This window comes from Lucilia cuprina, chromosome 5, assembly GCF_022045245.1.
Source record: "Lucilia cuprina isolate Lc7/37 chromosome 5, ASM2204524v1, whole genome shotgun sequence".
Classification (NCBI taxonomy): domain Eukaryota; kingdom Metazoa; phylum Arthropoda; class Insecta; order Diptera; family Calliphoridae; genus Lucilia; species Lucilia cuprina.
Genome location: NC_060953.1, coordinates 26705024 through 26732192, shown reverse-complemented (window position 1 = coordinate 26732192; position 27169 = coordinate 26705024). Strand labels below are relative to the sequence as shown.

The 27169-nt window shown below is 32.8% G+C and overlaps 1 protein-coding gene across 2 annotated transcripts in view; it reads left to right on the top strand.

The window, feature by feature from the left end:
• LOC111675710 (armadillo repeat-containing protein 8-like) overlaps positions 1–27169 on the top strand; it is a 205909-nt gene that overhangs the window by 106665 nt on the left and 72075 nt on the right. For both annotated transcript variants that reach the window (XM_046952829.1, XM_046952828.1), the window contains exons 3-4: positions 24214–24451; positions 24510–24725. In XM_046952829.1, the coding sequence (XP_046808785.1) occupies positions 24696–24725 (30 nt within the window). In that variant the 5' untranslated portion in view covers positions 24214–24451; positions 24510–24695. The remainder of the gene's footprint in view (positions 1–24213; positions 24452–24509; positions 24726–27169) is intronic.

Genomic DNA, 27169 nt, shown 5'->3' with positions numbered 1-27169 from the left:
CATAATAGTATAGTATTGCAACCAAACATATATAAAATATAAATTTCATATTGAAAAAAAAATTTATAATTTTTTTCATTCCAAAGTAAATTTATCCCAAAAAATATCTGGACATAAATTTCATTTCATCATTAAAATATTAAAAAAACAAAATTTATTTAATTTCACATAAAAATTTAAATTTTATAGAATATTTGCACAGTAAGCAACTAAATTCTTCATTTAAATTTTTTTTAAGGAACTATCTGTTCGACTTTTTTGTTAATTTAAATAAATTATAAAACAGGAAGTATTCTATTTTTAACATTGCAAAAAATAAATTTTTATAAATCACACAAAGTAGTAAAGGATTTGTTTTAATTATAACAGATTTTATTATTTAGTATTTGTTTTACAAGTATTAGTGTAATTCTTTGTTCAATATTATAATAAAATATGGGTAAAAAGCAACAATAAAATAATATTCGAATATCGATTATTCGACACAAATTGTTCGAATTGGTCTTTTTTCTAAATTGGAAATTAATCGAATAATTTTTTTCGAGTGACAACCCTATTAATATAATATGCTTATAACAATAACATAAATGATGGATAAATTATAAAAAATGAATTTAGTCGATTAAGCCATGTTCGTCTGTCTGTTGAAATCAGTTTTTAGGGGACCCCAGATATCGGCGACATCCGAATCTTTAATAAGGAGTGAGATTACATTTTTCAACCAAACATTACATTTTTCAACCAAAGTATTATTTGATTTTTTTTTTGATCAAGTTACCTTTGAAAAACATGTCAGTTATTATGTGTAATGTCAATTATATTAATTTTTTTGTTAATCTGATTAAAATGAGTGACCAGAAAAAAGTGCGTACTGAAATTATTAAATATTTTCAACTAAACCCAACTTGGTCTTACAAAAAGTTGGCCAAGCATACAAAGGTCTGCCGTCAAACTGTTTCCAATGTTATTAAACAGTACCGGGAGAACTTGTCAGTTGATAGAAAACCTGGTTCAGGTAGAAGGAATGGTCCACATGATGTTTCTAAAGCCAAAAAAATAGAACGCATTTTCAAAAGAGCTCCCAACACATCCGGTAGGAAAGCAGCTCGGTTAGCTCAGTGCTCGGACTATTTGGTACGAAAAGTTAAAGCTAATGCAGGTTCAAAAACATACAAGGCTCAAAAAGTTCCTGGCAGGAACGCTGCTAAAAATTTAGAGGCCAAAAACAGAGCACGGAAATTGAAGTCAAGTTTTATAAAAAAAATATTCTTGCTGCATAATGGATGACGAAACGTATGTTCTGGCAGATTTTTCGCAACTTCCAGGTCAAACGTTTTATGTTGCTGATGCTCGAGGGAATGTTGAAGAAAAGTTTAGGACCCAAAAGCAGACAAAATTTCCCAGAAAGTTCTTGGTATGGCAAGCAATATGCAGTTGCGGCAAAAGAAGCCAATCATTTGTTACAACGGCCTCTATAAATACCGAAATTTACATCAAGGAATGTTTACAAAAAAGGCTGCTTCCATTCATAAGACTTCACTTATTGTCCACTTATTTTTGGCCTGACTTGGCATCCTGTCACTATGGTAAACAAGCCCTTGAGTGGTACAAGAACAATAATGTGGTATTTGTACCAAGAGAGGCAAATCCTCCAAACTGCCCGGAGCTAAGGCCAGTGGAGAGATATTGGGCTCTTGTTAAAAGAGAATTGAAGAGTACAAAAAAGGTGTCCAAAAGTGTGGTAGATTTTAAACGGAGATGGACTTCATGTTCGAGCAAAGTGACAGAAAGCACTATAAAAACGTTAATGGAAGGGTTTCCGAAAAGGGTTCAAAATTTCATCACTAGTGATTAAAACTATAAAAATATTTTTTTTTTGTAAATTGTAATAATAATTTGAATCAAATAAAAAAAATTAAAGCTGTAAGTTTAAAGGTTTCTTTTTTATAAACATATATGTATGTTAAGAATTTTTCGATCTCACTCCTTATGTATGTTAAGCATTTTTCGATCTCACTCCTTCACTCTATTAAACATGCTTTCGAGAAATCAGCAAAATCGATCCATAAATAACGGATATATGAGCAAAAAAATATTTTTTTTAATGCTTTGATAAATAAGAAACAACAACACTGTTTACTTTGTTTTTCTAGGTCTTTCGTTTTGTATGTTTAGATCAGTGTTGCTCACACACATACTACCATAGAATATCATAGTTTTATTTGTATTGGTAAAGCAGCAGAGAACAGAATTCCATCCAAATTAAAAGTATACTAAAAAAATGACAAACTATAAAGTATATGCTAACTGTTAAATATTTATATCAAAGTCTATATATAAAAAACTGTCAACTGTTCTCTAATTCGGCTTTCTCATTAATTCGGCTTTCTCAAAATTTAGTTCTTGTATTTATGTGTGTATTTTTAAAACGCCGCGCACAGACATTGCTTCGACAAGTCCTGATCAGCAACTGATTTGATTTTGTTTTTCAGGTTGAGAGCAAACCAACTGATATTGCTCATTTTAAAAAGACGAAGAATTAAACCTATATTGTATGTGTATAAACATAGCGTCAGCAGAATTTTCTTACCCTATCACAACGTTTAGCGATGTTGTTGTTTCTTTTGTTTTGCTTTTGGAGCAATAATAATATAGTCGGGAAAAAATTTAAAAATTATAAAACGAATATGTTTAAAATACACTATGGTGAAGGGTATATAAGATTCGGTACAATTGAGTATAGCACTCTTAAGCTACGTTCACACCTATCTAATATATAATAAAAATTACGTGACCCCTAAAAAATCTACTTTTTGATTTCTTTTAAATGTATATCTATTGGCACAAACATAATCTAGCTTTGACGGCATCACTTTTGAATGACGTTATTATTTGTTTCGACATTACTTGCAATTACAACAAGTAAAAGTGCTAAACAACACAACAAAACCAACCTACAGCCAAATAAAAGTGCAATGAAGAGCATTTGAGACAATTCGGATAATTCTAACCCGTTTCAAACTGTATGTAATCGTTGAAAATGTGTTTGTTAACTTTTTTTAGGGACTGTGCTACAAATATTAAAATTTTGTTTTACTTATAGGTTAGGTTACGTGGGTTGCTCGCTAGCAAGCGAGTTCACTCGCAGGCCTTATGGTCCATTGTGCTACCCTTAGAATTACCATTCCCTAGCGATGAAAGAATGGTTCTACTTCCTAATATCGTTGACTACTTGGTTCGTTCCCATTCATCTATCATTCATCTATTTTGATAGTATCGTAAGGGGAGCGTGAATATCCTTTTGCGCAAGGGTTAAGTTCAGGGACGTCCCTTTGGATGCGCATTGATCAGATATTTCATTTCCCCGGATGCCCTCATGTCCTGGAATCCATATCAACTCAACGTGATGTTGTGTAAGTTGTACCAAGCATTGAATGTAATTGAGAAGACATTCCGACTTAATAACATTGGAGTTAAGAGCCTTGATTGATGCAAGGCTGTCCAAGTATATATGTATTGTCGAATTTTCGAGATTTAGTTCCCGGATTCTTCTCGCGGCACTATAGATGGCATATATCTCTGCCTGAAGGACCGTGCAGGTGTCAGGTAGTCGAAGAGACAGTAGAAGATTTAGTTTATCGGAGAAGATTCCCGATACCGTGCCTCTTTCTGTCTTTGAGCCATCTGTGTAGATTGAGATCATATCATCCCTTAGGACAGTATTCGCGGCCCAATCATCCCTTGTCGGTATTTTGGTCTTGAATGACCTATTAAAATTCAGTGTAGATAGAATGTAATCTGTTTTCTGCCCCAGCCCAGGCCTGCCTATCTTTTGTAGAATGGCGCCATGACCAATGCGGTCGTGCTTCAACCCGTTCGACTGTTTAAGTCGTAGAGCAGATTTAGCAGAAATACATTTGATGTATATATCAAGGGGAGTTATGTTCAGCATCGTCTCTAGACTAGCCTGAGGGGTGGAACTCAAACAGCCAGTGATTGCAAGACATGCCAATCTTTGTACCTTGTTCAGAATAGAGAGATAAGTCTTGGTATACACCGTTCTCCACCAAACAAGAGCTCCGTAGGTCAAGATAGGTTTTATGACCGCGGTGTTCATCCAGTGCACAATGTATGGTTTAAGACCCCATCTTTTCCCAAAGGCTTTCTTACATATATAGAAGGCACGTAATGCCTTCTGCGTTCGACTCTCAGCACTACGTTTCCACGTGAGTTTAGAGTCTAGGATTACGCCAAGATATTTGGCTTCGCTTGAGGTGTTCAAAATGGTACCATCCAAACGCGGAGGCCTGAATTCTGGAATTTTGTACCTCCTGGTGAAAAGAACCAGTTCAGTTTTGGCCGGGTTGACACCCAGACCGTTTTCCTTGGCCCATGATAGTAGAACGCTGAGGGCTGATTCCATGAGTTCACTTATTGTGGGAAGAAACTTCCCTTGAATAAGGAGCACGACGTCGTCATCATATGCGACTACTTTGAAGCCCATCCTACTGAGTCTAAAAAGGATTTTATTCACGACAAGATTCCACAGGATTCCACACCTGCACGGTCCTTCAGGCAGACATATATGCCATCTATAGTGCCGCGAGAAGAATCCGGGAACTAAATCTCGAAAATTCGACAATACATATATACTTGGACAGCCTTGCATCAATCAAGGCTCTTAACTCCAATGTTATTAAGTCGGAATGTCTTCTCAATTACATTCAATGCTTGGCACAACTTACACAACATCACGTTGAGTTGATATGGGTTCCAGGACATGAGGGCATCCGGGGAAATGAAATATCTGATCAATGCGCAACCAAAGGGTCGTCCCTGAACTTAACCCTTGCGCAAAAGGATATTCACGCTCCCCTTACGACACTATCAAAACTGATAGATGAATGGGAACGAACCAAGTAGTCAACGACATTAGGAAGTAGAACCATTCTTTCATCGCTAGGGAATGGTAATTCTAAGGGTATCACAATGGGCCATAAGGCCTCCGAGTGAACTCGCTTGCTAGCGAGCAACCCACGTAACCTAACCTATAAGTAAAAACAAAATTTTAATATTTGTAGCACAGTCTCTAAAAAAGTTAACAAACACATTTTCAACGATTACATACGGTTTGAAACGGGTTAGAATTATCCGAATTGTCTCAAATGCTCTTCATTGCACTTTTATTTTGCTGTAGGTCGGTTTTATTGTGTTGTTTAGCACTTTTACTTGTTGTAATTGCAAGTAATGTCGAAACAAATAATAACGTCATTCAAAAGTGATGATAAACTAAATCTTCTACTGTCTCTTCGACTACCTGACACCTGCACGGTCCTTCAGGCAGAGATATATGCGATCTATACTGCCGCGAGAAGAATCCGGGAACTAAATCTCGAAAATTCGACAATACATATTTTCCAGCTCCTCACAGAAACGCTTCCAGGATTCCTTCTTAGCCCTTCTGCTTTCCCTCTTGAAAGTATTGAAGCTTTGACGATAGTCGTCCCAGCTTAATGGGTTCTGATCCCTCTTCGCTTTAATAAATAGTTTCCTACATTCTTTCCTTAGCTGCATTAGTTTAGGATTCCACCATGGTTGCCGGAATTTCCTAGGTACCTGCCGCATCCTACATGAAGTATAGTAGGCTTCCCTTAAAGTCCTGGATATATAATCTACTGAGTCGTCCAAGTCCTTTGTACCATGCAGTCCATCCGTTTCCGGAGGTGGTATGATATCAATCAGATTACCGAATTTGACCCAGTCGGTTTTCCTAGGATTTCTAAAGGGGTTTTCCCTAGCCATCGTAATCTGTATCGTAAATATTATTCTGTGATGATCAGAGAATGAGCACTCGAGTGATACTCTCCAATCAAGAATTCTGACTGAGTCAGTGTTCCCTACCAAAGTAATATCAATGACCTGTTCCCTGATCCTATTGAAAAACGTTGGTCTATTACCCCTATTGCAAACACTAAGGTTAGTAGTTAGAAGGTATTGAAGTAAACACTCACCACTGTCATTTATATACGAGCTCCCCCACAGAGTATGATGGGCATTAGCATCACATCCTATGACAAGATCATGGCCCATGGCGGATTGTCTTCGTCGTACGGTAGGTATGCAGATGATATAATTAGAGTTGGTAGCCCCTGTCGCTCTAATGCAACTACCGTTAAATTACCAGAACTGTAATTAGATAATGTCTTTCCTGACCAAAATACAGCTCCTTATTTTACCTTCAGGGAGTGGAGAGAGGAGCACATAGTTTCGTGACCGGACGCCTCGAACTTTACTGGCTGCAAGCCAGGGTTCTTGGATTAAGGCCACGTGGATAACCTCCTTCTCCATAAAGCGTAGCAAGTCGTCCGTTGCTGCTTCGGAGTGGTGCAGATTAATCTGTACCACCCTCAGGCCGCTTGGACTCATCACTGCGTTTCTCTGCGGGCAAGATCAACCGAAGTTGGTTGAGCCCGTACTTTATGACGCCTTGAGAGGAACGAAGAAGTCGGAGGGATTCTGAACCAATTTTGATCCAGAGATCCTTACCTTCTCCATTGCCCCTCGTGCGTCCTCGTTCTATCGTCCAGTCATCAGTACCAAGTTCCTTATTCTGACGCTTGATTAGTGTTAGTATGGATTTGTCCTCCAGAATAGGAGGAGCAACCCACACTCTCACCGTCGTACGAAAAGTTACTTGGCCCAGTGGGACGATTTCAATCTTCGCGTTGGGCCAGGGTTCGGGATGACTACGGTCTATGATGGCTACTTGTAGCTCAGGTGCTGATGTTAAGCTGGTTGATGGTTTCAACCGCTTACCCTCAGACACCTGCGTTTCACCTGACCTTTGCCGCTTTATACTAGGCCTGCTTGCTGTACCTTTGGTGACCGTCGCCGTACCTCGAGAAGAGGAAGATGAAGACAGTCCCTTGGGTGTTGTGCTAGCAGACCTTGTCATGCCGCATTGGTCATCACCTCTCTTTGGTCCCGACGTGGCCTTCTTTGATGAAGATGGCTGTACGTTGAAATTCTCCGAGACGGTGATCGTGTTCCGTCCAGTGCTGGCATGGGGCACATGTTTAGATGTGGTCACATGCCTGCTCTGGTTTGGTTCTGTCTTAGTCGTGGCTGGCCTGACCTCCACAACAGTAGTATTCAGCATGGCCTCATACTTCTGTATGTGGTAGGTATGTTTACGCCGCAAACGCTTTTCTCGGGTAGTCAGAGTCGCAGGATCCCTAGAGTCCAGCGATCTGACGTACCGGAGAGAGCGTTTGTAGCCCGCCAACCTTTTCCGTTCATCCTGTTCTTTGTTTGTATGTTTTTGGTCTCCCTTACCAGAGTTTCCCTTTGCAGGGTCTCCCTTTACAGGGTCTCAGAGGATGCTTAAGCCTCTGCACCGTGCCCGAAGACTCAAGGTGACTACCCGCAGCAGAGGTTGTTTGTTTTTTTTTTTCTTATAAATAAATAGCAATCTGTATAAAATTGCCTTTCTAAAAACATATATAAAAATTCAAAATCGATTGCAAAAGTTTGCGACCAAAAATTCAATTTTTATTCAAAATATACTTTTAAAAAATCGGCGTGGCAGCAGTATTACAACAACAGTGTGTTTTGAAAAATGATGTATGTGTGGATGTGTTTGGGTTTACTGCGCTGTGTATTTTGTTTCGTATGTCTGGATGTTTGTTGGTTTCATTGTCGGAAAATTATTTAAATATAAATTTTATATAATTAATATCAATGAAGCATTTTCTTATAATGACATGTAATTGTCAATTATGGTTACTCTGATTCCTCTAAAATATTCATATGTATGGTATCAGTTATCTTCGTATCTTTCATACGAACTACTTCACGACAACAAAAAATCTTTACACCATAAATCTTCTCCACAACCACAGGTCAACATATGTATATTCTGAATGAAATATCTATCTTTGGTGAGAAATATGAGTGATCAAAATCAAGATTATTCTCTCAATAAATTCGGTTTAATTGAAGCTTTTGGCGATTTTATGTTTTTGAGTTTTCACATATCAAGCTTATTTTCTTAAAGAACGTTATTATTTCCAGAAAAATGTATGCCACTTTTGGTAATGTATTGAATTTTGTAGTTTAAAAGCCCAAGTTTGATCATCTTAGGATTGTGTAAATGTCAAATTTATGTGACTTGGTATTGAGCTAAATTTTTAAATGGCTAAATGTTGAGAATACATTATTAATTTCTGTATATATCTATTACTTATTTTTCGATTTGTTTAAACTACTAAACAATAAAATTGTCGAATCGCTTAAATTCTAAAACCTTTGTTTCGAGCTTCATAAACTTCCTCTGAAAGTAATGTTTACAAAAAACTGTGCAGTATTATATGAAAATTGGAACCATTCATAGTTTGAAGATACTACAATTAAGATTATGTGCATCTTTTCAAATATTGTTCCAGCATCTTTAATGTACCAATCTATTATTGAAAATGGCTTAAATAGGTCCATCATTTCGCCTAGCCCCCATAAAACCTAAACAGGGCTTTTAATTATGTTTAATGTTCTAGTACGACAACAAAAATCGGAACAATATAGTTTTATTAAAGGCTAAATGACAATCCCGATTTTTGTAACAAACACCCCTTTAGAAAATGACTTCAAGGTCAAAATTCACTTTTAAACACTAATAATACGATTAAATTCTGCATAAATAATGTTGATGTTGACGTAAATTCATCAACCAAAATTTATGACGATTGCCCATATATAGAAAATCTCTTGTTTTGTCAAGAATAAGTAAAAATATTCCTGAATTAAGGTAAAAAACAAATTAGTTAATTAGTTTGAAAGGATGATGTATACACATCAAATCCGAAGATTTGATGTGTATACATCCTCTATCCGTCCTGTTGTGCGCCCCTTAACCAGTGTCACAGGTGGTAATCGATCCCCACATCTCCGGTCTACCAGACTAGAACACAATCCACATTTTAACAGTCTCACTGTTGTAGTGTATCATATGGTCGGTCATGCCCGACGAATATGGGAATAGATAAAAAATTGTCATCATTTGAGATCACGCGTAATTCGTCGTAATCACGTAGGTAGTTCTCCCCTCTCTAGTATAAATACAAATGTACATACAAAATTCAGTACTTACAACAATTATAATCATAACAATAACCATACACCTGTTAAAATGTGATTTAGTTTTCAAGGTCGCAATTTTGAAGATAATCAGGGTAGGTAAAAATATCGCTCGCGATCGCTATTTTATTTATATCGCTCGTTTAAAAATTCAAAATCGCGAGATTATTTTTGAACACGCGAGCACAATTTTAATTAGAGTTTTATGTGTTTTGTATTCGCTTCGTAAGCGATATTTACATGTTTTTCAACTCGCTTACGAGCGAGTGGAAAACGAGTTGAATTTGAGCCGAAAATCAGCAAAATGTGTGTGCAAGAAACAGGTTCTGTTGTGGTAGTAAAAAAGAACCAATAATATGGGAAATAATTATGTATGTGTGATTGTGTATCCGTAGGTTTTATGACGGTATGACAAAGCAAAAGTGGGAAAGTATAAGAAATATATTGTCTACCTTTTTATTTAAATGTGTATGTTTTTTATCTGTAGTTATGTATGTACATATGTATATTGATGGACATGCAAGTGATCTTTAAAAATCTTTTTTATTTATTATTTATTCTTTAAATGCGAAAGAACATTTTCTTTCTTACAAATATATTGAAAACAACAAATAAATTTAAAATTTTGTTTTTGTTTTCAATATATTTATAAGAAAGAAAATGTTGTTTCCGATTTATCTCTACACTTTTTCAAGGATGAAAAAAGAAGTAGTTAGATAAATCCTAACGTAGTATAAAGGGAATAGAAATAGGGTTTTAAATAAAGTTCTAAATTGAACAAAGATAATAAAACACGTGTTGAATGATGTATATATGTATGTATGTATGTATGTATGTATGTATGTATGTATGTATGTATGTATGTATGTATGTATGTATGTATGTATGTATGTATGTATGTATGTATGTATGTATGTATGTATGTATGTATGTATGTATGTACGAAGTGTCTACTACTTTGCAGCAAATAATGTACGTACATATGCATTCGCGTACATAAATTTAATGGGAAACTTATTTGGTTATGTCATACTTCAATCAATTTCTATAATCAATTTATATATGATTATGCCTTATAAATTATAATTTATAACTCGTTTTGACTCGAATCTCGAGCGAGTTCTATTTTACGCTCTTTAAATTTTCAACTCTTATCGCGAGTTTAATTTTTAAACTCGCGAGTCGAATAGATTTATTCGCCGGAAAATGAATTATTTAAGTCGCTCGAATTAAACTCGCTCGCGAGCGAATTGAATTCGATCACTATCTGTACCCTGAAGATAATTCAATAAAACTTGGCACATTATATTTAATGGTGCCTTAGACGAAGCTTATTTAAAATGGTTAATCTCGGTCCATTATTTCACATAGCCCACATACAACTGAATCCGCCGAATAGGACTTTTAAGTTTATAATTATGTTTAATATACTCGCTGCTAAACCAACTTTTATACTAGCCTTAATGATCCTTATGAACTTTGTTATTATAAGGCCTTATTTGACTCATTTAGCCCCTATAAAATGGCCCTTCAAAATTTGACTTAAATGTAATACTATGATGCAACTGGATAGTGACCACAAATATATGACTTAAAACACATTATTTTTCGGAAAAGTGTTAACATTTTATAGCTATATTATTTTTTTAATATTATAAATTATTTTTCAAATTAAATCTTTTCCTACATAAAAAATTAAGTTAATTAGTTTTATGTTTTTGACACTTTTCAACAAGTTTCAGAATCCATACGTTCCAATTAGCTAGTGTATAACTTTTGTTGAAAACTTATTAGAAATACTTAAGAAACTCAACTATGTTCTTCAATACTGGTTGTAAAAGTAAAAGTGATATAATTTTTTTCAAGATTGCTTTTTAAGAATCTGAGGTATTTCTGTATGAATATACTTTAAAAGTAGGTACATCGGAAGAAATTCTTAAAATGATTCTTTAAATATAATAAATTTTCTTCATTATAGAAGAATAATAAAGGAATAAATAAAAAAATAAAATTTATTATAAAAATATTGAATTTCGTATGTAATATACATAAATTTTACTGTTAAGCAATAAGTTTTTCTTAATCGGTTCATTAGTTTTATTTATTTTTATTAGTTATTTGAAATTTTGCAATTTTCATTTATTTGAACGATTAATTGTCAAAAATTTATCGATTAACTGATCGGCGATTAATCGTTTGAATACCCTACAAAATACAGATTGAAAAAAAATAAATCTTTTTGGAATTTAGTTTTTAGTATAAAAATTATACCGAATGTTTATATATTTCACCATAATTTACACATTTTTGTCACGCTGTTTCAAAATATTAAAGGAAGTTCCTCAGTTTTCAAATATTCAATTATTTACACTCTTTAGAAGAACAAAAATATGCATATATATATAGACTACTAAACGGCTGAACCAATTTTCTTAAAATTATATAACGAAAATATTAAATCAGTATATTGGAGATGATATAACAGTTAGGCATCTCACATATTAATTATTATTAATTAAATACAAAAAATCCTTCATCTTGGAAACTAATACAGTAGGAATCTTGAAATGTTGCATGAAAAACTTTAACATCTAATGAGGGGAGCTACACCGCCCATGTGAATTATATACATAAATTCGAAGAAAACAAAATATGGCTTGGGTCCCATATGCGTGAAATAGAAAAATTTGTAAATAGAAATGAAGTACTTTGATATTCATGTAAATATTTAGAGAATAACGGGCGAACTTTCAACCTCTATTAAATACAAAATTTGGTTAATCTGGGATACTATTTCATTATTCAAATTTATTATTCAAAAGACGAACTTTCAATAATTTGAGTGTCATCTCTCATATATAACATATTGTAAATCTGGAAAACTATTGTTGTTAAAATATTAGAAATCGTTAAGTGGGTTTCTTATTTATATTGCTTTTATACCGAACAGAGAACAAAATGTAACCCAAAATAAAACTGTACTAATAAAATGACTGCAAACTAAAAAGTATGTTCCAACTGTCAAATTGATATTATGTATTTTGACAGACAGCGTACATTAAAGTTCATATATAAAAAACTATCAGCTATGCTCTCTCATTCACCTACATAAATTCGGCATTCTCAAAATTTTGTTGTTGTATTTCTGTGTGGATTTTTAAAAAGTTGCGTACAGATCTTACTTTGACAAATGCTGATCAGCAACTGAATTGATTTTGTTTTCCAAGTTGAGAGATAATAACACATGTTCAAATAAGAAAATACACATGTAAGCTTATAGGTAGGTGAGTCAACGCAACATCAGCAGAATATTCTTGTCCTATCTCGCGTGATAGGGAATCGAGATTTTGTGCAACATTGCTTTAATATGGACTAAAACCTCAAAAAGTAGTGTTTATTAATATATTCCAAACAAATTGAAAACTCATATGTTCAAAATATTTCTATTTTATTATTTTTATTGTATTAAAGAAAAATATATGTACCAATATATATTTAATTTAATTTGATATATTAATATATTGATGAAATTTCCGTATTTTTTGTATTACTATTTCTTTTTGTCTTTTAATTTTGTTACTACTTTAATATTAGTATTAAATAATTAATGTAATAAAGAGTATAAATTAATTCAATATAATGATTTGTATTTGAGTTCCTTTCACATTAGAGAATGATTATATTTTTCCACTATCCTCTTAGTGGAGAAAAAAATTTGCACTAAGCTGTAAAAAAGGGGTTTCACTATCACTAAATTAATTTTAGTGATTTTTTTGTATCACCACTATTGCTTAGTGAGGCTGTACTTTTTCAACTCACTACTAAATATCTATTAGTGATAGTAAAAATTTTTTTAGTTAAAATTAATGTCCTTGAGTAAAGGATATCTAAAAAAAGGTCCCTTCCATTTTTTGTTTTCCTTCACAAAAAATTAACTTATAGTGTCATGAGCAAACTATAAAAAAATTATAGCGGGGCAATGAGGGAATCTCAAAATAAATTTAAAAATTTATAAGTTTTTGGTAATTAATATTAATTTTTTTTTTTAGATTTTAGACCTTTATGTATGGAAATAATGTGGATTATTTTACTAAAAGGTGATTTAATTAAGAATCCCATTCTGAAATTTTTATATTTTACTAAGAACACTTTGTTGGGTAGGAATTATGAAAATGGATAATGCCTTTTTTTGAGATTTTCTTGACTGAAAGACATTTTTCGATATTATTATTCTTATGTTTAAACTATAATATTTTAAATAAAAAAATGTCAAACTAAATGACATACTCTTTCATTGGGGTCTAAAACGACTAAAATCGGATAAATAGTTTAGAAAATATATGATGTCAAATTTAATGCTTATTGAAAAAATCTTAAAAAATATGAACTTTGAATCTCAATAAAATCTAAATCGTCATGAATTTTAAATTTTGGAGAACTTTGAACTTCGTATTTATACAAAGAATATCTGTACCAAGTTTCGAATCTATTTTGTTGAGTACACTATAAACTGACATAGACAACAGTTTATTTCAAATGGTCTTTAACGGTTGAGCGTTGAAATTTTATAACTCATTTTAGGACCAATCCAGGAGAAACTAGATGAAAATGCAAATGTTTTGTTTTAAATAATTTTTTTCTTTTAATGCCGACTTACTTTATTTTCCAAGTTAATAATTTTAACAAAACTTTTAGCACTGTTTGTTGTTGGAGTTGCGCTGGTTCTTTTTCTTTTTAAGTATAAAACTTTTATTTGTTAAATTCAATATTTGTTTTTATGTATTTTTATTTATTATTTTGGTTTTGTTCACTGTTTTTATAGATATTTTGTTCAGTTCAATGTTTTTGTTTGTTTCAATTTATTTTCATTAATTGTTTTTATTTGAGTTCACAAATTTTGTTTTTTATTTTGAAAAAAGGATCACACTTGTTTGACTGTCAAAACTAGAGTGATCTTTAACAAATTATTTTGATTCTTGTTAGCAAATTTATAAAAAAAGAAGTAAGGAAAAGAGAATAAAAGAAGGACCGTTAGTATGGTAAAGGGTATTTCAAAAAAAGTGTTAACGTTCCGGCCCCCATGACTTGGTGAAATTTACTACAGGTTTTGAATGGGTCCTGAAAATAAATAGCACAAGGCAGATTTTTCGGCCACAACTTGACCTGCTTCGGTTGATAGAGCTCCGTCCCGACGTAATGATGAGAAGACGTCGTTTCCTAGTTCCACTTCAATTAAGTATATTATTGGATTGAGGGTCAATGTTAGCCAATGAATTTGACGGGAAATCAGCAGTGGGGTCTGCGAGGATGGGTCCAGTGTATGGTTTTCTGGGAAGCTCATCTGTTGTTAAAGCAGTTATCTTGGTTGTCCACTTGTTTCTGTCGTTGTAAGACTTAATTTCAAAAATGGCAAAATCATGGCCATATTTCATAGTCGTTTTTATTTTTGGACAAACGACTTCGAAATTTTTGAAATAGTGGATGATCGATTAACAATGGCTCTAGTGCTGATCTAGGTGTTGACATTTTCTGCAGTAATCTTTATGGATGCAGTGGGAATAAAAATCAGGTTCCAGTTGAAGAACGGTGTGTTTGGATCAATACTTTTTGGGTTTACTCTTTCATGCAAATGCCGCATGAAAATTGCCAGTAGTCGGGTCTTTGGGTTTGTTGGGATGCCATACCTGTAAATAAAAGTTAGAACAATATTAATGTTGTAAATAACTAGGGAGTATACTAATTTTCAAATAAAACCACAATTTTTGTAATTGACCTGGTGATGACTCCATTTTTGTCTTGATGTCAAAAACTCTACAGTTCTGGTCAGGTCCAAGGTAGGTTTTGATGATTCGTCTCATTTGCCATTCGTTGCCATGAGTGGTTGATGACATTTAAGCGTTTCCAACGGTTGATGAGAGTCAGATTTTCGCTGCTTACATCGGGTTCAGCTTGAGTCAATAATACACTACCAATAAGGAAGTGTCCAGGGCTCAATGGATTAAGGTCATTTGGGTCATCGCTACCAGTACTTAAGGGTCTAGAATTTAGGCACGAGTAAGAATTGTAGATAGCTCATCAAAAGTGAATTTCATGTTTGTTATCATCTTTTTGAGGTGAGTTTTAAATTACATAACACCGTTTTCCCAAAGGCCGCCCATGTGTGGGGCTCCTGGGGGAATAAACTTCCAGTCGATATTTTGATGACTATAATGATTGGTCGCGTGGTTTTGAAGAGACTTTATAAAGTCTAGACGGTCCTTTCTGAGGAGTTCTGCAGCATGGGTCGATAGGTCACTTGCTGCTTCAAGATGTACGGCTTTTGTGGCAATGCATACAAATATTTAAATGTAACCTTTTGTGATAAGACACGCTCGGCCTGTGTAATTTTTGATGTCAAAAGGTCCTGCGTAGTCTACACCTGTTGTTGCAAAAGGTCTGGATAGAATTGTGCGTTCTGGTGGTAATGAAGCCATGATTTGTCTGTTTTTTGTACAAAACACAAGTTTTACAGTTGTAAATTACGCTTTTGACTAAGGGTTTGAATCTGAATATCCAATATTCTGTTCGTAGGACTCGAGTCATTAGTTGATTTTCTCCATGAAGGGTAATTTTGTGTATAAATTTAACTAAAAGTCGTGATAGCTTCGAGTTATGAGGCAGCAATATTGGGTAGCGTTCATTATAGGTCAATGCTGGTGATTGAGCGAGTCGACCATTGGCTCTGATAATTCCATTGCGGGTTTAAGGTCAAAAGACAGCTATTTTGGGGAGATTTTCTGTTTGAGTCTCAAATGCTTGTGCTCATCTGGGAAATGATATTGTTGAGTCCATATGATTTTTGATGAATTCTATTTCTTCTCGTATAATTTCTGCTGAAGATATGCGAAGATGTGTTCTGTTAGTTCCTGTATTTCTCCAGAATCGCATGAGTACGAGTACTCGCGTATACTCGATAAGCGCGTGATAGATCTGAAAAGCGATTTAATGGGTCTCGCGTGTTGTGGTTGTAATTTTACAGTTTTAGCTTCTAAATTGTTTGTGTTGATATCAGCCATTGATTTTTAGGTAATTTTAACCGGGAGGGTCCGTACCACCATAGGTTGTGGTTTTCTAGTTCTTGGAGAGTACATCCTCGGCTGGCTACATTTGCTGGATTATCTTTTGAGTCGATATGTTGCCAGTTTTGATTTCCAACCTTGTCCAGGATTTCTGAGACACGATTTTCTACAAAAGTGTTCCATGAGCAGGGGGTTTCTTTAACCAGGACAGCACGATTGTTGAGCCGGTCCAATTATATGTCTTGGTATTTTGAATTTGGAGATTTGGTATAAGTCCACATGCAAGATTTGCCAATAAGACGGATCCATATTTGCTTAATGGGAGCTACACGGGTCTTTGAAGCCAGAAGAAACGTGAATGAGTTTTCCGATTGTATTCGAACATAAAGGGTCGTGAATTTCCACATTGCAATACGGACTATATTGGATCCAACGGGGAATTTTCAATGTATTTATTGTGGGGCAGTTCTTTATGAATTTTTGCCACTTTAGACAAGTCAAGGGTTTTATTATGTCATCCCAATCGACTTTGTCTAACCAAATCTGTTGCATAATTAGTTTTGAGTCTACTATTATTGGGGCTATCTATCCACAAGGGTCAAAGAATTGGGCAATTGTAGATAAAACTTCTCTTTTGGTGTAGTTTTCTTTCAATTCGACATCTGGTGCTGTGAATGTAAATGAGTCTGATGAAATTTTCCATTTGATTCCAAAAGTCTTAGTTCCGGTGTTTTCGGACAAATTTAAACTGCTGTAAGTTCTTTTCTTGATTTAATGGCGTCGATTAATGTGTGTCCACCTGCTATAACATCATCCACGTACATGTTTTGTTGAAGAATTTTTGACGCGAGTGGGTGAGTTTTGTGCTGCGATGCTCGTGCTTGGATGGGTCGCGTCACTATTTTGAACTGAGGTCTTGGTTTCTGATCCCTTGTGTAACAAAGTATTGTGTCTTTGCTTACATAATCTGCAACTGTATTTACTTTCACAGTCCTTGACACTGTGATCAATAGAGAGGCAGTTGTAATATGAATTTATGAGTCTTGAATTCTGTCATTAATATTTTTCTCTAAGAACTTAGGGCAAGACCACAAATGGTGAGATTCCTTACAATGTTGACATTTAAAGTTTGAGTGATTTTTCTGTGATCTATTTGTGTTTAACGATTTTCTACATTTCGGCCCGGTTTCATTTTGGGTCGTGGTCATTTGAAAAATGTGTACTCGTTTGGCTTAGAGGACGGTTGGGAATTATCTTTCCTATGCTGGTCGGACTTTGTATTTGATTGTGTGATGGCTGCAACAGATTTTAGAATCTTATGGGTCAAGAATGTGTTGAATTGTTCCCAAGTCGGAACTTTTGTAATTTCTTGAAGAGAGTTTTCGAATTCTTTTAGAAGGGTCCGAGGGAGCTTTGATGAGCAAAGGTATACCAGAAAAGGGTCCCATATGCTGGTTTCTACACCTAAAGCATTTAATGCTTGAATACAACTATTAACTGTTCGTTGTAGTTTTTCAATTGATGAGCCTAAGTCTTTGGTAACGTTCGGAAGGTCAAATAAAATTTTCTATTGTTCGTTGACTTGGATCCGATTGTTTTCATATTGAGCTACAAAATTTTTCCAGGCTATGTCGAAACCTTCTTTGGTCAATAAGACATTTGAAAGTATTTTCCTAGCATCTCTTCCAGTCTTTTCTATCGGATGAAAAAGTTTCTCAATTTTGCTAAGTCTAGAATGGCCATGTCACAAAATCTCCATAAAATGTGTCCGTGTCACAAGGTGGTAGCCGCACAAAAGAAATGTCATTATTTTCTATTGATTGATTCCAACAGCAAAAATCCGTTCTTGTTTGCTTGGGTTTGATATTGCTTGAATTTCTGCGTTGATCGACCCTAAGAATGATTTGTATACAGAAACGCCTTTTTTGTAACGTTCGCGAAGCGTAATTTTATCGATTGATTTTTCTTTTGAATCATCCTACACTCTTCGTACGCCATTTTGACTTGTGACCACAGAGAAACAAGTTCGACCCGAAGTACCTCAAGAGAGTGAATGTTGTTTTCGGCTGCGTTTTGGGTATACTCCATTTCAAAATCCAAAAGGTCATTTGTACAATTTACAAATTTATCGAGTGCCATTGTTTATTTCGTTTAAAATTCAAACCGATGAAAATAAGGATCAAAATTGGGTCAAAAAAGTCCCTGCTAGCGATTTTACAACAAAAATAATAATTTCTCTTAATTGTATTTGATTTTCTGTACTTACTCGTTGTTGTTGGGTCTTCTTTATTTGAGTCGCTGTGTTTCAATTTGGGTGTCTTGTTGTTTCCTTGTTGATTGGGTCTTTCTAGTTCTTTGGGTTTCCTTTTGTCAGCCACTGCACTTTTGTTGTAGACAAAACCAGTTTATGTCGTTAGGAATTTTGGCTATTTTTGAATTTTTGCAATTTTTAATAATTATTTTGTTGTTGTAAAAAGCACTGCACTACACTACACGACACTTCATTCGGTTCGAAGTGGCCAAATGTTTGTTGTTGGAGTTGCGCTGGTTCTTTTTATACCCTACACCACTAAAGTGGGGGGTATTATACGTTTGTGCTGATGTTTGTAACATATACAAATATTGGTCCAACGTTAAAGTATACCGATAGATTCAGAATCATTTTTTGAGTCGATTAAGACATGTCCGTCCGTTCATCCGTCTGTCCGGCTGGCTGTCCATGTAAACTTTGTGCGCAAGGTACAGGCCGCAATTTTCAAGATAATTTGATGAAATTTGGACCAAGCATATTGTTTGGAACATGGACGAAGCCTATTGAACATGGTTGAAAACGGTCCATTATTTCACCTAGCCCCCATACAACCGTACCTCCCGATTTGAACTTTGAAAAAATGACGTAAACGTCTAAAATTGACTTGTAACCATTTGTATCGCAATGAAACTCAACAAAACTAACTGTTATTTAGAAATATATCCTTTTCCCAAATTTACCGAGGGTCGGCCCATATTTGACCTATTTAAATCCTCATTTTGAAATTTTAGTTTTTTTTTATCAATAAATGGCTTAAATATTTTGGAATTTGGTAATATTCAACATAAAAGTTTCTTTACATGCCCGACTATACTTCCTACTTGTTCTTTTTAAGTAAAACACTTATTTGTTAAATTCAATGTTTGTTTTTATGTATTTTAATTTATTATTTTGGTTTTGTTCACTGTTGTTATAGATATTTTATTCAGTTCAATGTTTTTGTTTGTTTCAATTTATTTTCATTAATTGTTTTTATTTGAGTTCACAAATTTTGTTTTTTATTTTGAAAAAAGGGTCACACTTGTTTGACTGTCAAAACTAGAGTGATCTTTAACAAATTATTTTGATGCTTGTTAGCAAGCATGTAAAGGGTGTTAAAAAAGTGTTAACGTTGAACAGGTATATTTAGAGTACTTTTAGAAAATTGGAAAATTTTTATATTTTAAATGACTAAAAGTTTGTCAAGAAAACAATGATGATAATTATACGCTACACGTTGAACAGGTATTTTGAGTCGATTAAGACATGTCCGTCCGTTCATCCGTCTGTCCGGCTGGCTGTCCATGTAAACTTTGTGCGCAAGGTACAGGCCGCAATTTTCAAGATAATTTGATGAAATTTGGACCAAGCATATTGTTTGGAACATGGACGAAGCCTATTGAACATGGTTGAAAACGGTCCATTATTTCACCTAGCCTCCATACAACCGTACCTCCCGATTTGAACTTTGAAAAAATGACGTAAACGTCTAAAATTGACTTGTAACCATTTGTATCGCAATGAAACTCAACAAAACTAACTGTTATTTAGAAATATATCCTTTTCCCAAATTTACCGAGGGTCGGCCCATATTTGACCTATTTAAATCCTCATTTTGAAATTTTAGTTTTTTTTTATCAATAAATGGCTTAAATATTTTGGAATTTGGTAATATTCAACATAAAAGTTTCTTTACATGCCCGACTATACTTCCTACTTGTTCTTTTTAAGTAAAACACTTATTTGTTAAATTCAATGTTTGTTTTTATGTATTTTAATTTATTATTTTGGTTTTGTTCACTGTTGTTATAGATATTTTATTCAGTTCAATGTTTTTGTTTGTTTCAATTTATTTTCATTAATTGTTTTTATTTGAGTTCACAAATTTTGTTTTTTATTTTGAAAAAAGGGTCACACTTGTTTGACTGTCAAAACTAGAGTGATCTTTAACAAATTATTTTGATGCTTGTTAGCAAGCATGTAAAGGGTGTTAAAAAAGTGTTAACGTTGAACAGGTATATTTAGAGTACTTTTAGAAAATTGGAAAATTTTTATATTTTAAATGACTAAAAGTTTGTCAAGAAAACAATGATGATAATTATACGCTACACGTTGAACAGGTATATATAGAGTACTTTTGGAAAATTGGAAAATTTTTATATTTTAAATGACTAAAAGTTTGTCAAGAAAACAGGGTTTGTTCTGAAGTTTGTAACATACGAAAATATTCGTCCTATACCTTCAGTATACCAATCGGCTTAGAATCATTTTCTGAGTCGATTAAGCTATGTCCGTCCGTCTGGCGCAAGGTATAAGCCGCAATTTTCAAGAAAATTGGATGAAATTTTGCACACACGCTTCTTTGCACAAGGACGGAGCCTATTGAAAATGGTTAAAATCGGTCCAGTATTTCGACTAGCCCCCATACAACCTCATTTGAATCAGAAAATTTAATTTGAAAATTATATTATTCATTTGAATTTCAGAAAAGGACTGCTGAATTTTTTCATTTATTTTGAAACAAAACAGTTGAAATTAAGAATTTTCATTTTAGATTATGGTTTGAAATTCGGATAATTTTAAATGGAAAAACAGGAAATAATAATATAATTTCGAATGTAAACCAAAAAAAAATTAAAACCGGTGTCTTCGAAATTTAATAAGGAAAATGGACTTCTTTTATTTTCGTAATAATACTCGCAACGACTAATATAGAGAATTTCGACAATATTCTTTATGAACTTTGAGAATTTTTAATTTCCCTTTACCCCCCGTGGATCCGGGCCTGTAACACAATGACCACTCTCTACCTTCTAAGATGGTATCAAGGCGACTTGATGAATAACGGAAAGTAAGTTTGAATAAGCAAGGAGAGTATCTCCGAGATAGACTGAGTTATTTTCGCGTTGAATATAACATAAGACCTTGGGGTTTAGGCTAGAATTCTCAGTTACACAGATACACAGTAATTTCTCCATAATATCTGTTTCGCTCTTTTGATATCAATTTTTACTTATTGAAGCAGACGTAGTAGTTGTTCAAAGTTTCTGGAAGTCTAGTAAACTTGGCCTGATTCAACAACCTTTTAACCTTTGGCTTCTGATCAAGTAGTTTACTGGTATAACGCTTATGTTGCTTATGCCTGCCCGGAAATTTCATGGGGCAGGATAGCTTATAACTTTGACAAGGTAGTGAATTTATCTACAACTTTAACCAAGTCAAGGGTCCACAAAATATTTGTGTCCATCAGAATCCCTGACTAATCAGTTTTTGTAAGATCCCTTAAAGGAGAAGGAATAATCGGTATTTACTTTCAAATCTTTAATAAAATCCTTGTTATGGTTAGTAAGGGTAATATCAATAACTGCCTCCCTATATTTAATCCTAAACGTTGGCATATTGCTACTTAACCTCACAGTTTCAAGACCAAAGATCTCGATCTTAGAGTCCGAATTAATTTCACCAAATTTTAGTATTGAAGCATTTTAATAGTATCTATATTGGAACCAGATGATGTTTTGCTGCCATCCACAGGTCTAACCGAGATTAGGTTATTTATAAAATAAGTAAGAGTTTAACATTCGCCTTTGCCAAATTTTATAAACTCTTCACCATATTGTGTTTAAAATACAGTTGGTTTAGAAATAACAAAACATAAAAAAGCAACTTATAAAACCAATAAAATACGTATAACAATAAAACCGCAATACAACCACTCATACATACAGTTGCGTTCAAAATAATAGGAGTGAAAATTTGAAAAATGTTGAATATAAAATTTTTAGTGAAAGATTTAGATTTTTAATTAAATATTTTTATAATTTATTTATTTAACTTGTTCCCTAATTTTAATTTAAATATTGAAGCAATTTATATCAAAAAATACATATTTTTTTAAATTTATATACAAAATCTATTGTTCAAAATAATAGGAGTATTTAATTTAAGTTCAACTATTTTTAAAATAAAAACAAAAACGAAAGCACATTCATGTAAAATATTATTAATTAATGTGTGGCAGTACAACAGCAGTAATTTTTGTAAAGATTTTATTTAGAATTTGGGTATATGAGCCTCCGGAACTTAATGTCTTTCCGACAACGGTTTTGAGGAGCTTGATGACACATGTCGTGGCCGATTATCAACAAATATGCAGTCATTTATTCAGAAAGCCTTAAAATATGTTATACGCAAGGTCTTTTAACGTTTAGCTTTAGAATCAGTTAGTCGACAACCGAGTAAGGCCTACTTCCTATGGAACGAGGTTCCACCAATTTCGAATCAAAAATGTTTTTATACGACAATACCGCCATTTTATTAAATTTGTTTATTGTGAATATGAGAGCATATCTTGGGCTATTATGCGTACCTTCAACTTTGGGGTACGATACCATTTTTCAATTTATTAGACTATACCCTTTTTGTCAAGACCCATCATGAATCATTCCTATTATACAACTTCCTTGAAAGTTGGTTAGAGCTTAATATTTTTCGATTAATGGACTTCCAATTTTTTTCTGAATTCATTTATATTTAAAAACATAATTTGTTGTCGTATTTATGCATTAAAAATTCATCCATTTATGGAACCACCTCTAAATGTGTTACTTGGCAAACTATATGGGTTTCACTATATGCTTTATGGTCTGAAATTAATTTTTTTTTTTAAAAAGATTTGTTTAAAAATTAATCTGAACTGAATATTGATCACGAAGATTAATAACTACAATTTGGCTTAGTTTGCCTAACTTGGGGCGCCCTAATTGGATTAATTAAAAAAATGATAAGCGTTTATGGGAAACTCTTATAATTTTTAAATGAAATGTTTATTTTTTATGTGAGATTTTAAAATATTTGACTTCCTAAAGTATTCAAATAATATTTTAATGAAATTACCATGAGAATTTTCATATTTTATTCGCGATATTTTTATAATTTTCAAAATATTTGAACAGATTTCATTTTCGTCAATTCTGACATTTTCTTTCAGGATTTTAAATGAAATAATTGTGAACTGAGCTCAAAATCATCTAAATATAACAGTTGTATATCACAATTTTAATATTTACTACAAATAAAGAAAATTTATCTAACTTAGGATAGAAAATATACGGTACGCCTATTTTTTTGAACAATCGTATTCGAATATAGATTTCTAAAAAAGTGAATACCAAGAGAACTACTGAACCTATTTACAAAATGTCATTTGTTTTGTATTTGAAACACTTAACAAATAAATATCGTGAAAAAATATTTCATTTCTTTAAGTCTTTCCTTTTTAAATTAAGCTGCAAAATTATTTTTCAGCAGCACCCTATTTAAATGATGTTTGTTTTTTTTTTCAAAGAATGCACTTATTGTATTATTATGGTTTACAACTCAACTCTTCTAAAAATTTTTCTATTTGGTATTATCGATAACAGCCTAATATTTTAAATTGAAATTTATTTATTTTATCCGAAATTAGTTGTAATTCATGAAACCAAAAAGAAATTTAGTTGTTGAGTTTCAATATCAACTGAGTAAACCATAATAGCGGCATAACATTCTCTTTTTTTGATGAAATTTTACGAAGTTGTCTCGTATATTTACTTACATCTCCGTTATTTATGGACAGAATTACAAACTTTCCCTATGGTATAAAAATCACCGAAATCGAAATCTTATTAATTTGACATTTATCGTACTAAATTGGGCAAGCAATTTTAATTAACAATATTTTTATATTTTCAGTTTTCAAGGACGGACATTGTTGGACACACTTAATTCATTTATTTCACGGTCATTTTCTGCGGAAATACAACTATGTGCTGCGAAATGTATTACGTATATATACAGATCCGGAACTCTACTTTCGTCTGACTTTAGGATATTACATAGAACTCTTCCTTGTTTAATTCGTTTGTGTTCCGAGAATTTTAAATGTTCTATTAGGGCTTCTGCAGCTGAAACTTTGTCATATTTGATTGAGGTAATAATCATTTCCTCTCATGAAGATTTACATTTCTTCTGACTATTTATCGTCATAGATCGATGCAGAACTCCAGAAGACAGCTGCAATTTGTAACCACTTATTACGATCATTATTTCAACTTATTAAAATAAATAATGCGGAAACGAAGCTCGCAGCTTTAAAATGCTTGGCCGCCTTAGGAGCAAATGATGAATCTATTCGAAAGCGAATTGTCAATACAAATAATTTAATAAATGATATAATGGAAAATTTGAACAGCTGGGAAATTCAGGTAAATTTGATGCGTTTATGGTTTATATTTATACTAGGATATATCAAACATTTTTTTACTTTAAAGTCTGTTCTTATCTATTTTGTATTAGAATTAAAACTGACAGAAATAATTTTAATGGTCAATACATTTCATAGTTTAACGTTGTAGTGATACAAATTCGAAAAAAAAAATTGTTTTCAAAATCGATTTTTTTTTTAATTTTTAAAAATCCGCATGATTTAGACAACATAATTTAGTGGAACAATTTGGAGCTGAGGTGTCGAATTAATTGACAGTTGTAGATGATCAAGATTAGAATGCGGTCCTGTGGGTAGCCCCTTAAAGTTGATCATCTTAGGTATTAAATTTTTAAAACATTTTCACTTATGATCTAAACTTAAAATATAATTCTTGTTGAGAACATCTACAAAAAGTACACTTGCAAGTGTTGATAATCTTGTTGCTTTCAATTTTTTAATATTAAATGGACCGAATTTTTAAGGTTTTTTTTTTCCAAAACAAATATTCTTTCTTTTATAGAAATAAATTTTCATCGGAAAACTGCACCACTCAGCCCTATCCAAACTTGGTCAAATTTGAAGAAAAAAACATTTTGATTTGAATAAAAGATTTAAAAAACGCAAAACACCGATCCTCACAACGGTCCCACATTTATATAGACATGTATCTTCGCTAAATATATACAAAGTATATCTACAAACTGTAAATAACTTCACAGTGGGCATTTTAATAAAAATAATTTTTTAGAACTTATATTTTCCGCTTTAGGAATTTCGGCATTTGTATGGAAAATGAGGTAACAGGTAACTAGGTATATGTATATAAATTTGTTATTCTGTTCATAATTTAAAAATATTAATTTTGTGTTCTCATAAGGTACAAATACAATTTGTAACTCCTCTAGGCGTCGAATTCGGTTTAGCGATGTCCGTCTAAGCAACACCTTTTTTTAGTTAAGTTTGTTTTTAAATGTGTTTTTGTCTGTATATCTTTAAAGGAACCCAGTTTTTTTTTGTTCATGCTCAGCATAAATTATTAACAAACAACAACAAAATACATAGTAAACTTTGCTGTTGTACTTCCGTGTTTATAAAAGCAAAGCAGAGCAGCACTAATGTGTTCTTATTAGCTAGAAACATGAAATTAAGTATATAAGTAGATCCCGGATTAAGTAAGAACCCATAAAAGGGGACTTTTTGGTACGTAGAAACACGAAATTAAGTATGTAGATTAACTTAAAATCCATAAAAGGGGACTTTTTGCTACCTTTTTGTTATTCAAAATTTCTATTTGAAATTTCTATAATATTGAACATAGAAACATGAAATTAATAGCGTTTTCGTTTCTATTAAAAAGTGTTGTCCAGTTAAGCGGGAACAATATTAGAATGTCAGAAACAAACATAAAACTTAACAGCTGTTTCAGAAATAAACAAACAGGGATTTTTTGGTTTTGTAAAATATTTAAGCAAACTATAAAGAATGGAAAGTGAAACAAACAAATCTCCAACTACGTCAAAGAGGATTCTACAATGTAAGAGCAAAGTAATTGTTTAAAATTTAATATAATAAAAGTTTTATAATTTTTTTTTCTAATTTTAGTATAGTCAGATGGAGATACTTGTCTGCTGTTAGATTTATTATTTACCAGAAATCGGACCACTTAAAAAATTCAGATCAAAAAATATGTAGTCGAAAATTTTCATAGAAATTCCTCACAAAAAGTGCTAAACAATGAAGTGAGTGAATATAAATATGCCGAGTTAAATATGTTTGACGTATTTTCTTACGTCAAAATATATCTGCAAATATGTTTTCACGTAACGTAACGATATACCCCTTTATAACAATTTTAAGTTATTTTCATCCTAAATTAATTCTGACTATTATTAAATATTTTTTTAAAAATTTATACATAATAAGCATTGAGTCTTCAAGAAGTTTTGTAAAATTTGGTAATTTTGGAATCGACCAAGCTATAACATTTGTTAGTTACTTTCATCACAAGCTAATTTTGACTATTTTTACAAAATTTATAAATAATAAGAATTGAGTCTTTGAGGGATTTTGGAAAATTTGGCCAAAGTGGAGAAGATGCCAGGATGCCATATACATCATTTTGAAGGGAATCGTCCCCTCAATAAAAATTTAAAGTTATTTTTATCCAAGATTAATTTTGACTATTTTTAAATTTTTTTTTCAAAATTTATAAATATTTAGTAATGACTCTTTGAGGGATTATGGAAAATTTGGGCAAAGTGGAGAAGATGCCAGGATGTGACATACATCATTTTGAAGGAATGTAAATAACTTTAAAGTTTTATTGCGTGGTCGATTCCCTTCAAAATTTTTTTTTAATTTTTATTGAGGGGACGATTGCCTTCAAAATGATATATGTCACATCCTGGCATCTTCTCCACTTTGCCCAAATTTTCCATAATC